Consider the following 16908-nt stretch of genomic DNA (forward strand, 5'->3'; position numbering starts at 1 on the left):
TGCATTCTCCAGCCAGCCCCAGGAGCAGGGTTAAAGGGAGGGCAGGTGAGCTTCCCGACTGCAGCAGGAGCCAAGGATGAGGCAGATGTGTCCCTAGACACACCTATCCCCTGGGAATGCCTGCCTGCAAACTGGAATTGCCATCCCGGGAGGCACTGGTGCCATCCACATAGCAAGGAGGCAAAGAGAGGCCATTAAATGGGGACTTCTCCCCAGGTCTTTAGGCACAGGCTGTGATGGTGAGGCAAACCCAACACGTTTTCTTGCACCACGTACAGAGCACATCTGTCAAAGCTGAGCAATAGCTCTGTGGGGGAAAAAAAAAAAGATACACTGTGCTATAAGGAAGATGAGCCACTGCAACAAATCAGGAGGAGGACTCAGGTTATTGTTTAAACATTTAAAGAGGGGACAAAATATCCCAGTACAGGGAAAATGAGAGCTGTGCTAGCTCCCAGCTCCTTACAGGTAAATTCCACGTGGCTGTGGAATATCCCAGCAAAATCACCCTCAAGCAAACAGGCCAGCCTGTGCTCAGCAGCCCAGGAAGCATGACTGCCTTCTATAAATTAGCTAAAGTCAATGCCGTGACGGGCACGGCAATCACTGAATTTGCAATCCCACTTCTCACATGAGCTGAAATTTAAATTTTAGGAACAGAACAAGAAAAAACAGAGGAGGTAGAGGGGGCTGTGGGGTGGGGGCACTGCAGCCCCTTTCTTGGAGACAAAGCCCATCCTCCAGCCACACACACTTGAGATCAGCTGCCAGAGCTGTGCTGTTAGACAAATGCCACGCTGGTTACACACGCAGAGGCTCGGGTAGGAACACCTACAAACACACCTCTGTCTGCAACAGGAAGGGTGGCCTCAAACCAGGCCAAGGGACAGAAGAGCCTGAAGTGCCCCACGGTTCCAATCCGGGGATGCAAGGTATTTTTCCCATCTCAAGTATCTGATTCCTAGAGTAAAAAATCTGAGTAGAGAAACAGGCTTGTGCCAAGTCCTGCCTCTGCACCTTTATCTGCTGCACCCTGTTGCTATCTCCTCCCCAGCATCTGAGTCAGTTCCTCTCTCCAGTCCCCAACAAACAGGTTGCTAGAGACTCGCCCACACCTTCCCAGCATCTGTCCAGCTCAGTTTGTCTTTAAATGCATCTGTGAGCAGAATGACCAACTCCAGACTGAGCATTACAATCCACATTGAGCACAACCACCACCCCAGGACTGGGCAGATCAACCACCTCTAGCTGGAGCACAATGACCAACTCAGGCTCGCCTGCTGTCCCCCATGCAGGCAGGGAGCTGCAGCCCCTTGGCTCAGCACAGCTGCTTCTCCAGGAAGGATGAGCTCTGAAGAGGAAGGGGAAGATTTGTCCCAAGATAAAGTCACAGAGCAGAAGGGCAGCAGGGGGCTGAGTGGGCAGGGGTGTCTCCTGAGCTGCACCCTGTGGCATCCACAGCCTGTCCCCAGCACCACTCTGCTCTCCCTACCCTGCTGCTCAATTTTAAGTTGGTTTCCTTCTCTTTTTGCCCTCAGGAGAAACATTTCTAACATCTCTACTACAGCTAGGGAGAAACCAGAGCTCTGTGAGAAGCAGATAACTGCTGCTGGGGGACATGGAGAGTGAGCTGGTGGAGCTCTACCATGACATTTTAGCTGTCACAAGGGTCAGACAGCCCTGAAGCCAATTTGGGTTTAAATTATCAAGGAAGCAGTGAATGTGGCAGAATAACCCTTGACAATAAGCAGCAGCTGTCTATGGTTCTGGCTAACCAGCTCTGCCTTGTCCTGGCCACCCTCCCTCCCAAATCACCCCTGCATTTATTCCAGTGAGCTGCTGCAGCACCATGAGCTGTGCCAAAAATGTTTGGAGAGGGGAAGAAGATGCCCCCATGTTGGCCTGTGCCCCCATCACTAGCTGGAGACACTATTTCTGAAACAGCCTTGCAACCAAATATTACATTTTTCTCCATGTCAAAGCTTTGCAACAGCTCTTCCCATTTTCTTCACAACCAAACATCCCATTCAATATCCCTCCTGTGTGCAAGGCCACGTGTCACAACCACTTTCCTGCCACCAAACGTGACCTGCCTGACCATGACAGAGCCAGGCTGAAACACCCTCAGCACCACCAACGCTTCCTCAAAACCTGGTGTGTATCAAGAATGTGTTCCTCAGCCATGCTGCAACCACCAAACCAACCTTGGCAGTGCCAAAAACAAGCAAAAAAGAGGTCACTTTTACATCCTTATGGTCCCAAGGACCAGCAGACCTAAGCACCCAAGGAGGCCCAAGCTGAAGTCACACCTCCAGCCCAGCAGTGTCACCTTCAGACAGTTTTACATGTGTTTGATAATGCCTGTGCCCACACCAACGGGAAATAAACAAATGCTGAAAGTTTAAAACCCTAAAACAACAACCCATGGCTGAAGAGGCATACATATATACATATACATACATACATTACTAGAGACATGCACATAGATACCAGATTTACTTTAGGCAGATGCATGCAAGCTCACTTTTTTACTGCCTTTTTTCTTTTAAGGGGTATCCAGCTTTATTCCCTTACTCTCCAAGTTGCTACCAGACCATCAGGCAAAGGAAAGGGTGGGTGCCTCCTCACAGAGCCACCTCTTGGGCCAGTTAAATAGATTACAAAGAGCCCCAGTGCCTTAATCCGCTCAGCCCCAGATGCCCGTGTGACACCACGCTGCCTGTCCTCCCGTACACGTGCCTTTCCTTCAGTGACAAGGCCACAGGAAATTTGATTAAACCCCACCAGCCCCAACACTCTTATTCTGAGGGTGAAATATGTCGTTCCTGTACCTGTATCCGAGTCTTTTTGATCTCCATTTGTTCCAACAGTGAAAGGCAACTTCCGTTTGGTCGCTCGCTCTTTCACCTCTTTGCCGCCATCGCTCCGGTCCAACTTTGGAGTCTTGGTTAGAGAAACTTTATCTTTATCCTAGAAAAAGAAGAGATCATATTAACAAGAGTCACTCCTAGACTGTATCCGCCCAACACCTGGCATCCTGCACCAGCCTCGTGCAGCACTTCTCCTTTCTACCATGGGTGTCCAGCATCAGGGTTTAGCACCTTGCAGAAAGGAGCCTTCACCAAGAGGAAACACTGAAACATCTCTAGAGAAGAGTGGAGCCAACCAAGACCACAGCATGGTGCAAAACCTGCAACCATGAGCCAACAACTTGTGTGTAGTGAGGAGGTGCCTGGCTGCAAGCAAAGGGGGAAGGAAGGCTGGGCTGGGGAAATCCAAGGATTTCCAACCAAAACTGCCCTGGTTGTTTGGGAAGAGTTTCCCAATCCTGAGCAGAAGTGGGATGCGGGGGAGCACAATCAGCGTGCCCAAGGGACACCCAAAACCCATTGTTAGAGCCCTTGTCTCAACGTGGAGAGCTGGAGGGCTTCTCCTGGGGGCCTGCAGTATTTCTAGCAGGAGAATCCAGCACTACTGTTTGAGCTGACGTGATAACGTGTTATTCTGGAAAATATTCTGGCAGCCAGTACGTCTGCTAACATCACTGACTGTTTACAGGCCTGGCACTGCAGCCAAATGCACTTAGAAGGTTTGCATTGTAGAGTCAGGCTGACAAGCTGCACAGGCAGCACTCTCCACCCCACAGCGAGCAGCTCCAGCTGCTCTCAGCTCCTCTGGGCTCCCACAAGTGCCTCCAGCACATCTTGGGCAGGGGGTCCAAGAGCAGTGAGGTTTCACGGGAAAGCCCCAACTCCAGCCCCAGCAAAGCTCAGGCTCCCCCAGAGCTGTGTTTGGGGGTTGCCAGTCTCCAAACCCCAACTCTGTCCACACACCAGAGTTCTCAGTGGTTGAACACTGAAGCCATCCCTCTCCCACCCAGGGTTCTACTGGGATTTTAAGAGGAGAAGCTGCCTCAAGAACAAACCCACAAACATGACATCAAAGCATGGAGAGGGAGGGAGGTGCTGGCTGAGCACAAAGCAGAACTACATCTGGTCTGTACCAGTGTCATTTATTCAGCTTGGTTTGGATTTAATATGCCTCGAGGTGAGCAGCAATGCTGGAGACTGCCTGGTAGGAGCAACAGGAAGGAATTTTGAAGAAACATCCCAAACAAGAGAAAGTTAGCAAGGAGGGAGACAGGAAAGATTTTTCACACAAAGAGGGAGAGCTGGTGCATGACTCAAACTCCAGGAGCTCAGCACACTGAGAACAGACACAGACTGAGGTCAGGCACTGGTGGTTTTTGTATTTGAGACACAGTATGATTTATTTTAAGCAAGGGTTCTGGTTTGAGCACTGTGCCACTGCTCCAAAAACAAGGCCAGAAAGCACAGCTTGGAGATCGATCCGATTTCAACCCCCTAGCAAAACCCAGACCCTGAGCTTTAGCTATCGAGTTACATTAAATAAAAGAATCCCACTCCATTAAATCACTCAAGGCCATCGCTGGGAAGTCAGACAAGCAAATCTAACAGAAATTCCCTTGTTTAGAGAAGCCCAGTCACGCTGTCTGCATCCGACTCAGCGGCCTGGCAGGTGGCTCCTGTGCCAGCAGTCACAAGACCGCGGCGTCACCATGTGCACTGCTCCTTCCTCTTCCCCAACCCCTGCCTGGCAGCAGAGAGAAAAGACAAAACCACTTCTTTGGACCCAAGGGTCCTGCTCACACGTCCCCTTCACCCCGGGCAGGGTGACAGACCCATGGCTGCAGGCCCTGAACTCGGCCCCTCTCACCCGTCCCCCAGGGAGGATTTAACAAAAAAAAAAAAAAAAAAAAAAAAAAAAAAAAAAAGAGTTGGGAAATCCCTTTTTTGGTAAAGCAAGTGACACAAACCTTGCTGAGAGGGGCTGCTGGGGCCAAGGCACGTTTGGCTGTGCAGGACTTTGTGTTGGGAACCCCAAGAAGGGCAGTGGAGCTGGAGAGCAGGCACACAGAGCCCTTCCTTAGGGCTGGAGGCAGCGATGGGGACAAAGTCACAACAGCCAAAACAAACACTCCAGCATTTCATTTCGATGCTCTGGATTTAAAGGCTTTTCTCTCACTTTTTTTTTTTTTTTTTCTGAGGCAAACAAAAATAGTTTGTGATAACAAAGGATGCCACTTCTGCTGCCAGCTGCTGCCCTGAGCAGCTCAGAGGTGGCACCACTGCGGAGATGTGGCCTCAGTGTTCCCCTCAAAAAACCACATCTCAGAACAACCACCAGCTCACCATCTCTGACCCTTAAAAGTCAGGGTTTAGGACAAGAGCATAAAAGCAGAGGAGACCACATGTGTCTCTTCGGCCCACCCCTAAGGACATGCCTGCACAAATGGCATCCGAGCAGCTCCACGGGATGAAGCACAGAGCTCAGGTGAAACCTGGCACCTCCTCCTGCTCTGAAGGTGCTTTGGGACATCTCACACCCCACACTGGTGGCTCAGCTCTGCCAGCATCCTGTGGTGGCAGTCCTCAGGAAGGGAAGGACTTCCAGAAGCCTCTGAGATGGATCAGTCATAGCTAACACTTCATAAATTACACTTCAACTGGAATTTCCTTGCCTGGAGCCTTCGAGCTGGCTTTTCCACCAAGTGTTTCAGGACTCTTTGCCTGCTCTGGCAGCAGCATGGCAGGATGGGGCTGAGCCCCCAACACCCTGTGGTGGGACTTCCTACTTCCAGAGACCAGTTTCAAGTTGAGAGTTCCAAAAAGAGGTCAGCTGTGCTCCACACACACACAAGACCATTTTTCATTGTTTGTTACCTTAAAATAGATTTCAGCTGGAGAAAAATCATCATGTCCTCTGCTGCCCAAAGAGGCAGCACCAGGCACCCCATGTAAAAGCAAAGGAGGACTGGTGACAGCTTGTTTAAAACACACCTGCTCTCAAATTCCCTTCCTCTTTGGACTTTGCTGGTGTGGTGCAGGCAGACAGGTCAGTTCTCTGCCTTACTCAGACTGCACAGAAATAAGAAAGAGCAGGGGGCAAATAAATTCGCAACTTAATTCTCAGAAGTTATTGCAGTGTTGCTAAAAGCTCCATGTTGGAGGAGAGACAAAGAAGAGAGAAATATGAATTAGGCAAAAAACCACCAAACTTCCCAGCCAAGCCAGTGAGCCCAGCACAGCAAGGGCTGTGTGAATCCAGCACCGGGCACGCTCAGGCAGCTCTTGGTTTGCATTCACCCTGATGCTGGGAGCTGCTCATCCAGTAAATTCAGCAAAATTAAATACCAAGGAATGAAGGAAGTGGTGGTAGTCCTGGCACCGCTTTGAAGATTAATTTGTACAGCAGCACAACGATAACCTTTTATGCTAATTGGAGAAAGGGAAGATCCAAACTTTGCTCCCCCCACGGAAAGCAGTGACCTGCTGAGGATGCCTGCAGCAGTTGCAGGGAAACCACCGCAGAGAAATGAAGGCATCTTGGAGAGTCATGTTCCTGAAAATAAAGTGTTTTCATCTTCTTATCTTAAGCTTCACTTCCCTAATTATTTCCAATTTTGTAATGAAGAACGTCGGCCTTTTCTCGAGTTAAAGCTGCTCATGTTTTTAGGTCACCTCATGTTCAAAGTAAGCTCAGACTCATCTGAAAGGTACAAGAATCAGGTTTCACAAAAGGAACAAATCCAAATTAATTGATGTTGTGGTGAAACTTTATGAACATCTGCATGTTAAGACGAGCTTGAGGCTCTCTAAGGCTGGGAAAACTCTTGCTGAGAGGGAGTTTGGGGAACAGGGAACTCTCTGTCCAGAGCTCAGCAACAAGATCCCCATGGGAGGTGGTAATAAAAGCTGCTCTGGCAGTGGGCAGCCAGCAGACCATGACTAGGTTATTAGTAACAATTCCTAAATGAATGACCAAACCTGCCTCAACTCGGGGCTTGCTGCAGTAAAAGGTGCATCAGGGGTTGCTACCAGCCATGGTGGTTTGGAGCACAAACCCATCAGGAACTGGCCCCCAGCAGTGACCTCGACACAAGGCACCCGTGCAGGGCACCGGCTGAAGTGCTTAAGTGCGTCTGTGCTGAGTTCTCTTCACAACAAAGATCTCTAATCAGCAAGAGAGACCCTGATACCAATCTGCTCAGGTCATTTATGACATCCACAAATAAAAGCCACTTTTCACCCGCAGGCAGGGCTCCAGCTAGGCCAGCTTACTGTCCAAATGGTGCCTTCTTGGAGCAAAAGCAAACACGTCGCTCTCTTTGATGCAAAATCCTACAAGGCAGAGCCACGCACAAACCCATGCAAAGAAATCCGAGTTCCAGCAGAGAAGCTGAAGGAGCCTTAGAGCTTGCTTGACAGGATGGGCCATCCATCTGCAGCCTGCTCCTCCTGTCTGTCCGTAAGAGCTGTCGGCAGCGGGGCTGTGCTGCCAGTGCCCACACACAGGCTCTGAACCACAGCCCCTGCCTGCTGGAAGCCCTGCCCTCCACACCGACAAAACCTGACTCACAGCCCAGCCACTTATGCAAAAACTTGCATTACCAGCCTCGGAAATCCCCAAAGCCCTTTGTTCTCCAAAATGAGTCGAAAGCATTTCAGGTTGCAACAGCAGTGAGAAGTAAGCAGCAACAAACAAACCCGGGGCCAGCTGCCTGGGAGGAGAGAAGCCCAGAAGGACCAAGGGCTCCAGCACCCCCTGTCCCTGGGCGATGCCTCATGCCAAACTCTAGATTGGAGCAAAACAACCCACGCTGCAAAAAGCAAATGCAGGGAGAACAGGAATTCCCTTGCACTGACACAGACAGCAGTGTGCTGCTTCCTGAGCAGCTCTCTGCCGGCAGTGAGGGGGAGAGAAGAGGCAGGAGGAGGGTTCACACCCTGCATTACAAAAAGTGACAGAATTTTATCCAGAGAGCACACTGGGAATGGTGGAAACCAAACACTGTCATCCCCTAACCATGGGTCCCTTCTGGCCTTTCCAAAACGAGACTACAACACACCCAGATGCGGCAACTTTCAAGCAAGTCTGAATTTGGGTCACGATCAATGCTGCAGCTAAACCTTACAGAGACAACTGGAACTGAAGCCCTATTCCTGCACACCTCAGGCCTTCACTGGGGTTTGTAAGAAACACTATTCTGGGCTGCTTATCTTCCCTGAAACTTCAGCTCTACAGTACCTAAGTCACCTGGTTTGCTCAGTTAACCTCTGCTAGGTCTTACAACCAAGTCCAAAACCAAGGGTCAAGTGCTGTTCTGCTCAGTGTTCAATCACTTGCAGCAAAACTGCAATTCAGATTATGTGAGCAGGAGCATTTCCCCATCAAGGGACAACTCCTCTGCTCCTCAGCACATGTGAGACCACGCAGCCAGCAGTCCCAGGCACATCAGGAAATGATTTCGACTGCTGATACGATTTTTGCTGTGGTGCCCTGCTCAGCCTTTAAGCCATGAGTAATCTGCTTCTGGGATGGGAATCTGTGGATCTAAACCAGAAAGGAGAATTATTCATATATGGCATGCATATTTTTAAAAAACCCTTCATACTGAGCTCGAGCAGAAGGAGCCCCGGAGGCTGCCGAGCGCAGCCATATAAGGCTGGCAGGACCCGACCGGCCGCCCGCTGCCTCTGCCAACCCCGGGAGAAACAGCTCCTTGCTCAACTGCAGCAAAGCTGATGAAGCATCCAACACTACTGGCCACGGAGGGCAACAGAGAATGGCCTTTAAACCACCTTGCTCTTGTGGCTGCAGCAAGCAACACCTCACTAGTTGATAGCTGATCCGTCCCATGGAAGGGCTGGGAGCAGAGAGCAAGGAGGAGTTGGAAGTGTTGATGAAGGCAAGATAAATTAAAAGTAGTGGCTTGCTTGACAGGAAGGTACAGCAGCATCTGGAAGGAGGAGGTCTAATGGATGAGTGCTTTTACCCTGAGTCACTGCTCCAGAGTTAACCAGAAATGGGGTGACCTGCTGCACCATCTCCTTGGGCCACTCAGGCTGGATCCCAGCTCGGTCCCTGGAGGACAAGAGCCTGCGTTTCTTCTCCACTGAGAAGACTAGAATGAAGTGAGCAGAAGGGCTCTTCCTCATCCTTACCCAGCACCACTCTCTGTAGGCCCATGTGGATGCCTCTGAATGGGAAGCATAAAATTATTTGTGTCCTAGTTACTTAGCCAGCAGGAGATAACTCCAGTTCCCGGCATCCCCAGCGCCACTCAACAAACCTGCTCTGTAAATAACAGGCAGCCTTTAAGCTGCCGCCAGTGGATGAAATAAAATGGGAGCTGATTCACATTATAAGTGATCCCCTCCCTCCCGAAGCACCTGCGCCAACATTAAGCTTCTTACATGGCCCAGACAAAACCCTGTATTTACATATTCTGTGCTGCCGGGCTCAGCCTCATTTGCCAGGGTAAATGCTGGTATTTTCCTGATGCAAGAGGGCAGCTGTTTCACCTCCAACAGCCCTGCTCCTAGCTCTTGCCCTGCTCCCATGCTCTGCCCCAGCAAAGCACCCATGGAGCAAACCTCAGCCATCCCTCTGCATGCACAGTGACCCTGAAGGGCAATGGTGCTACCAGGCTGCTTGATAGACAGATTTCCAAATGGAATTTTCCTATTGGTTATTTATCTTTTCCTTGTTTTGTCAATAATATGACCTTAATTGTAAGAGGTGTCATTATCATCAGAATGGGTGAGATGGCAGGGACAGAGTGAGTGTCACAGCATCACTGGTGCTCACAAAGCTCCCAAGAACTCCTGGGGGAACCCTGAGAAACTGGAGCAAGAAGGTGAACGTAAAGCAGGTGATATTTGTTGCCACAGCAGAATACAGTAGATGGAGGTTTTAATTTTTATTTACAAGTAACATTAGTACAGAGCTTCCTACACCATTCCTTACTGGAAACTACCAATACTGAGAAGGATGGAAAAAAGCTGAACAAAAAGAGGCAGAGGTTAGGTCTGGAGCAAAATGAGAAATGTGAGAATGAAGGAGAGAAGTATTAACTTATTTAGCTTCAAACTCAGATTTCATCTCAGTAATCTCCCCTCAAGCCCAGTCAAAGCCAAAACGCTTCAAATAAAAAGCCAGAAACAGTAACTTCGGCAGAGCAGCTCACACGCTGAGTCTTGGTTAGACCACACTCAGAGCCCAGACTTCTGGGTGAAGCCAGACCAGCAGAGCCTGACACAGACATTTCCAGCCAGAGGAGGAGGAGAAGGAGGAGGAGGAGAAACTCCTCCCTCACACAGCACACACTTGTGAGATCACTGCATCAACTGCTCCTTCCACAGCTTACTGTAGAAAGCCTTAAAACCACACACAAGAGCATCTCCCAAATCATTGCCCAAGCTCAGTCTGTGTGACCCCAGCACTCCCCAGAAAGGTTGCAGCCCTGCCCCCAGCACGCTGGACCTCACCAGCTGGCAGAGTGCAGAGAAACAGACATGATTTTGGTGCAAACATCCTTCTGCCACATGAAATACTGCCAAGGCTTGAAGACATCAGGCACAAGGGGCAGCAGCCCTAAAAGAAGACAAGTGAACCAAACACGCTACCTTTTTCCCCGTTTGTTTCTCCACCATGTCGTTGCTGAGAGAGAAATCTTCTGGCTGTGGTGTTTTAGAACACCCACCCTTGGGCATCGTTCTGCCTTCCTTACTTGATCTTCATTTATGCTGCCATCGCCTCATCATCAACCGTCTGTTTAGAGAGAGGAAAAGAGAAGTTAAGACATCTCAAAAAGACCTCTCCACTGGGGGGTAGGGGAGAGTTAAGACATTTCCCATGGGGCTAAACCCCCCCCAACTCTTTGAAAGCAATACCCAGATGGCAGAGCACCTCCAAATGCTGCACACCACAGAGCAGAGTGGGCAAAACCACTCCTGGCTTCTGCCACCTCCTGCCCAGCCAGCAAGGTGGGACCTGCAGCAGCCAACACCACTTGTTCCATGTGCAAGGGAGAGCCTAAAATGGATCATGGCCAAACGGAGAGTGGTAGCCCCCTCTTCTTCAGCTACAGCATTGCTCCAAGCCTACATAAAGCTTCTTGCAGCTACAGCTCTGTGCAGAGGGCAGGGACATGGGAATGTCCCCCTGGCTGTGTCTGGGGCAGGGACAGCCCTGGTCCCCCAGGCTCTCACGCTCAATTCCCAACCACTCTCAGGACCATGTGTGGCTGAATTACAAAACTGACTTATAAAACACACTTTTTGAACACATCACCGTTCTGAGACAAGACCAGAAACCACTCCAGAGGAGCCCAGCATCCCCACAGCAGCTTGCCACAGGCTCCTGGCCTTGCCCTGGCCCAGGTAAGACAATTTGGAGAATAACAAAGCACTCCCTGCTCCTGCCATGTGTTGCTTGGTTACGGGGCTGAAAATACAACTGACATCTGAAATACAGCGAGGCATGAGCTGTGAGAGGGATCAGAAATACCAGCTGAAGCCAAGGCAGGAGAGGCCTTTTTAGGTGTAGCAAAAATATCTCGTCTCCCGAGACCAGAGGCTAAAAAGCATCCGTGCAACACTATCTCTCCGAGAAGTGACCCACGTCAATCCCTCCAGCAAAGGTCTCGTTGTACTTACGCTGAAACGGCACAAACAGGCACCATTTGAAAACTCTTTCCCCAGCTAATTGCCACCTGACAACGCTACACATTACACCCATTAACTTCTTATAATAGCGGCCGGGTTTCTGCAGAGCTACAATTGCAGGAAATTGTCCAGGAACAAAGTCATGCAGTGCTCAATCACAAGATGGGAATTCTGTGGGCGGGGAGAGAGAAAGAAAACAGAGCAGAGGAGAGGAGCCAAAGCCTCCCGGCTGCTTGGGGATGGGGGACGGAGCAGAGGGGACCTTGAACCACGTCCCGGGCAGGACTGGGAGAGCCTGGTGCCATCTGGGTCCCCACATCTGTGGTAGCTGAGGCAGAACAGGGGGGCAAGGCTGGAGGGACCCTAGCACGGTGCTTTCATCACCTTTGTATTTGAGAAGTTCCCTGGAAATCGCTTTAGAGTTCTTTGGGTTGGTTTGTGGGTTGTTGGTTCTTTTATTTTTATTCTTTCCCCCCAAAAAAAAGAAAAAAGGGGGGGGGGGAATTCAGAGTCCCCAGCCCTGGAGCAGCACAAATTCCCAGACCAAAGCACCAGGCACAGACCCTGCTAAGACATCCCAGCACCAGCACTCTGTGCTTCTCAAAGCAGCTTCTCCTCCTCCCTAACTCCTTCACTGGGCCATGAGAGGACCATTACCCGTGTTTGGGAAGAGGCTTCAGGGACTGAGTTCTCTTCATGTCCTCCTGCTGAGTTTTGGGACACCCAGCCCTTTCCTTTGGGATGTGAGAATAGGAAAAGATCCGAGTTGGAAAGACACAAGCAGGCTGATCAGCCCTGCTCACTGCTGCAGATGGAAAGCAAAACCAGAGGGGAAAGTGCAGAAAATTCAGTATCCCACCCAGCATGTCCATAAAGAGAAAATGTGAAAAGAAAATCTGTTAGAGAACGGGGCTGACTGCAGGAAATCTGCATCTCCAAATTTCTGCTCTTCATCACTTGAAGGGCCTGCAGCCCAGCACAAGTGCCAAAGTTCAAGCACTGCAAGGGCTGACTGCAAACAGCACCTTAAAAAGGCAGCTCAGCCTCCTCGGGCATGCTCAGCGCCAGCAGGGAGAGGCTGCAGCTCACAAAACCCCAAGCCAAGAGCTGGTGGCCCTGGCCCCAGAGCTCCCACAGCCCCAGCCAGGGGGTCACCAGCAAGCACAGTGTCACCTTTCCCAGTACTGGGGCTCTCCTGGTGATGCTCCACCCAAGGCACTGCTGTGGGGCCCAAGCTGATGGGGTCTGATGGGGTCCCAGTTGCTGCAATTGACTCCTCTGGAAGGAGCTTCAGCTGTTTACAGCCTGCAGAACCTCTCTCTGTCAGCCAGCATTAACCAATTTGGAAAGTTTAAGAATTTTTTTCCTCCTGGTTTCACCTACTGGTGCTCATTGAGGTTCAGATGAAGGAGAAATGATCAAGTGCCTGAGCAGGCACAGAGGAGGCAGGAGCACACAGATTCACTCCACTACTCACTGCAGAACTAAAAAGTAGGAATTCAGATGAAATGCTGGGCAATGACACTTTATTTGCACTTTGCAAATGGTATTAAAAACAAGCAGTTTCCCTTACACCACTCATGAGCACAGGGACCAGCATAGCTGGGACCAGGCCCTCTCTGCTCCCACCCAGGAACAACCAAAAATTGAAACCACATCATTTCCAGCACCTCACTGAAACTGCTCCATGGCCTGCACGTTGTCAAGTTATTTTTGAAAAAAAATTCTGCCCACTCCTGATGTCTCTGTGGCTGTTGGTAACCGGGGTAGGTACCTATTCACGGGGAGCTTCGAAAACCTGTTTAGCTGAGAAAAGGCCAGACGGATGCCAGATTAATTCTGCACCCCTTCTGTTCATCTAGCTGACTCATTACACTTGGAAAGCTGGCTGCCTCTCCATGTAAACAGAGCACTGGCCTGTTTAACAGCTTGGAGGGAGTATTACATTTGCACAACAATTACCAACAAGGCTCCGCAGTCTTCTCGTTTTCATTTTTAAGTGCGTCTAATAAGAGGCAGAGAGGGGAGGTACAAATTCCTGGTTTGGAAGAGCTGCCCCCAGCTCATGGGAGCAATGGCTGAGCCACTTCAAAATGGCAAATCCAGGGCTACAGGATGACAAGCTGCCTTCCATCCCTCCTCACTCAGGAGCTGGGCAAGTCACCCCCCTTTCCAAAACACCCCTCTCAACCTCACCTCCCTACCAGGAGACAATCATCACCCTTCCTATTTTGTAAACAATTAACTAAGCTCCTTGAACTAGATGATTACATGTCTGATGCACAATAAGAAGTGGGAGACAGAGCCGAGCTGGACAGAATACATAATCCCTTGCACTCCTCTTGGAAAAACAAAGGAGCTGTTTACCTCTGGCCTGGGGCCAGCCCCGGTGGTGCACACTGCTGTCCCCCTCTGTATTTCCCCCTGTGGTCCCACGCCTTTCCCCTGGGAAAGCAGCTCTGGAGAGGGGGAGTCTGTCCCAGGAGCTGGGCAGCCTGGCTCCCAGGTTTGGGATGGGCAGCTCCAGCTCCAGGGCTGGCAGGGAAGGTACATGATGGTCCCAGCCCCCGGAGTATGGCACACAAGCCTTTGTCTGCAAGGAGAAAGCTGGAAAAGTGGACACACACACACACACACACACACACCCATCCTCTTCCATCCAGCTGGTGAGGAACCAGCTGAAAATGTTTTTTTTTATTTCACCCAGAGCATGCCAAGCCCAAGCCACACACTGAGACCAAACATCTCTGTGGAGGACCCTAGAAGGCAGTGGTCCCAAAAGGGATAGGATGGGAAGGGAAGGGGGGGCTCATCTGTCCCTCAAGAGCTAGAAAAGGAGGAGGAGGAAGATGCTGGTTCCATGCTTGATCCCACTGGACTGGCTGGGAGGCAGCACCAGACCAGTCACACCCAGTTAGCTAGGACTGGGCTCCCAGCGAAGACAAGGGGCAAGCCAGGATGGGATGGATGGACATGGACAGACAGGAACACCATGCCTGGCAGCAGAGAAAAGCCCTCCTTAAGCAACCAGTGCATGTCCAAGCCCCACGCTGCTTCTGCCTTCCCAGAACAGGGAGCAACATCCACATCTGTGATGAGAGAGCAAGCAAACACCACCACAGTCTTCAAACACTTTCAGATGTACATCCAAGGCGGAGTGAGAGCTTTCCCGGGCTCTGCCTGCACCCCAGGCTGCCTGTCCCATCCCTCCATCCCTGCCTGCAGCCCAGCCCAGCTCCTGCCTTCTCTATCCCAAACCACAACAAATGAGCTCATGCCCAAGACCAGAGCCCTGCCCGTACCCTGCCAGCTTGGAGTAAAAAACAAAACAAAAAAAACCCCAACAACAAAAAGATCATGCAGACTTCTTTAAATGCCAGACAATAAGAAGAAAGCTGGCTGGAAGCTCCTACCCGTTACAAAAAAACTCCAAGGCAAGGACAGTAATTAGAGGCACAGACGTTATTTGCACAAATCCAACACGTTTGTTTGGTCTGAAAAGGTTGGAATAGGAACAAGCCCCACCGAAACATGAAAGTTTTTAAAACCTCAGACACTTTTTGAGGTCTCAGTCCCAGAAAAACGTGTGTCTTCAAATCTTTGGAAATAGTTTTAAATTAACAGCTCCCAGAGATCACACCCAAAATCTGACCCTCTTTCCCCAGTGCTGGAAAGCATGGGGAGAAAACCAAAGGGGGAGGTCTCTCAATGTGCCTCCTCCATTACCCTGCTGATACCTTCACTGAGATGTCACTCTTTCAAAGACCATTCCTGAACTGTGCAGGGTGGTGGCACCAGCTGAGCCCACACTAAAATCACGGGGTGTGTCACCAACAAGCTGCATGTTCAATAACAGCCCCACAGTCCCACCTTCACCCCACCACTGCCCAAGTGCATCCTCAGCAGTGCAGGTTTCCTGACAGGCCCCCACCAAAGACCTGCTCTTCACCAGCTCTGCCTTTACCTGTTGGGCCTGCACAACTCAGGATTAGTACCTAAAGTTGTCTGCAAGCACCGGCAAGACTTGTGTTTTGGAGAACAAGGAACAATTGTTCTTTGTGCTCCAGCTCAGCTCCGGAAGAGTAAAGTCCATCTTTTTTCCAGCACGGGTAGAGCAGGAGGAGGCCTGCAAGGCAGCAGAGCAAACACAGGTGTTTGCCAGCCCTACCACGGGCAAATGGAAAGATCAGTTATTAATATGCTATTGCTGTGTGAGGTGCTAATTCTTACAACCATTACCCAAACAAGGAAAATGGAGAGAAGTTCCCTGCTCGAGATGCAGGCACTGGGAAAGCACCCTTGCCTGCTGTCAGCTCTGGGGCTACCCCAGTTTCACAGCTGCCTCATGCCCTCACCTTCAACTCAACATCTTCTTCCTTTCCCCTGGAAAACTTGCATTTTGTTCCTGACTTTTGAAAAGGGATTTTCTTCCAGTTGAAAAATCTTTCTTCACCCCTTTGCACGGCTCCTCCTTTCCTGCTCTCAAAAGCAGTACCTGCTCCCTGCAACAACCACCCTTCCTTCCACCTTTCACAAATATTTATTTCACCTTAACCCACAGTGCTTCCTGACCTCCTGATATGCCTGGAACTACTCACATCTGGATGTGTTTGCATGGGGCTCGGGCAAGGCTTGCTTGCTTTCTGATAGACACACCAAGCAGAGCCAGTAAGATGAATGAATGCAGTTATTAGTATTTCCATCTTTTGTGAAACTGATCTCCTTCCCTGGTGCTCGTGAGAACCTGCAGAGTAACACAATGGAGAACCTGAGCCTGCGAGTTCTTTGCACACATGGACACATGAACCCACCTTTTCGAAGGTTGAGATTATGCTCAAGACCTTGCTGGGCACCATGAAAGACCAACTCCTCAATGGTTCTGTGGCAATGACACCAAACCATCCCACTAATGGGCTAAGTGTAACACACAACCACCCCGCAGGGACCCTGCCAGTGACGTTTCCTGCCCCAGCATCTGAAAACTGGGCAATGGCCTCAAATTTTGACAACTCTGTTGTTTTTTCTACTATGCTGCTACTACTTCACCAGATGATATTTGGAAGTTTCTGCCCAACTCCTCTGTGATTCAGAATCCTCCAGCTGGGACTGCTCTCAGGATTCAAAAAGTCTAAAAATCAAAGCGAGCCCTGACAGTACCCTGAAACCACGAGCAACCACTCTGCCTGTGTGGTTTCTCCAGGAGCAGTTTTTCCCACAAAACCCTTCCCTCAATTATCTATAAGCAGCTGCTTCTTGATATTGCTACATTTCTGGATGCCACTGATTATCTGGTTTCTGGCCAAGGTTACAAAACTTGTTCCAGTCGGATCTCTGAGCTGCGGTCTGGGAGCGGGATCAGCTGGGATGAGGAAAGCTT

At 50.3% G+C, this 16908-nt stretch overlaps 1 protein-coding gene across 2 annotated transcripts in view; it reads right to left on the reverse strand.

Moving 5' to 3' along the window:
- The window catches only part of ANKRD11 (ankyrin repeat domain 11), a 141417-nt gene that overhangs the window by 25858 nt on the left and 98651 nt on the right, over positions 1 to 16908 (reverse strand). Inside the window, exons 3-4 of one of the 2 annotated variants that reach the window (XM_030457533.1) lie at positions 10491 to 10635; positions 2832 to 2970 (exon numbers count right to left, since the gene is read on the reverse strand). In XM_030457533.1, coding sequence (XP_030313393.1) covers positions 2832 to 2970; positions 10491 to 10577 — 226 coding nt within the window. In that variant the 5' untranslated portion in view covers positions 10578 to 10635. Of the gene's footprint in view, positions 1 to 2831; positions 2971 to 3101; positions 3177 to 10490; positions 10636 to 16908 lie in introns of those variants that run through there. The other variant, XM_030457532.1, reaches the window with a different exon arrangement.

This window comes from Calypte anna, chromosome 11, assembly GCF_003957555.1.
Source record: "Calypte anna isolate BGI_N300 chromosome 11, bCalAnn1_v1.p, whole genome shotgun sequence".
Classification (NCBI taxonomy): Eukaryota; Metazoa; Chordata; class Aves; order Apodiformes; family Trochilidae; genus Calypte; species Calypte anna.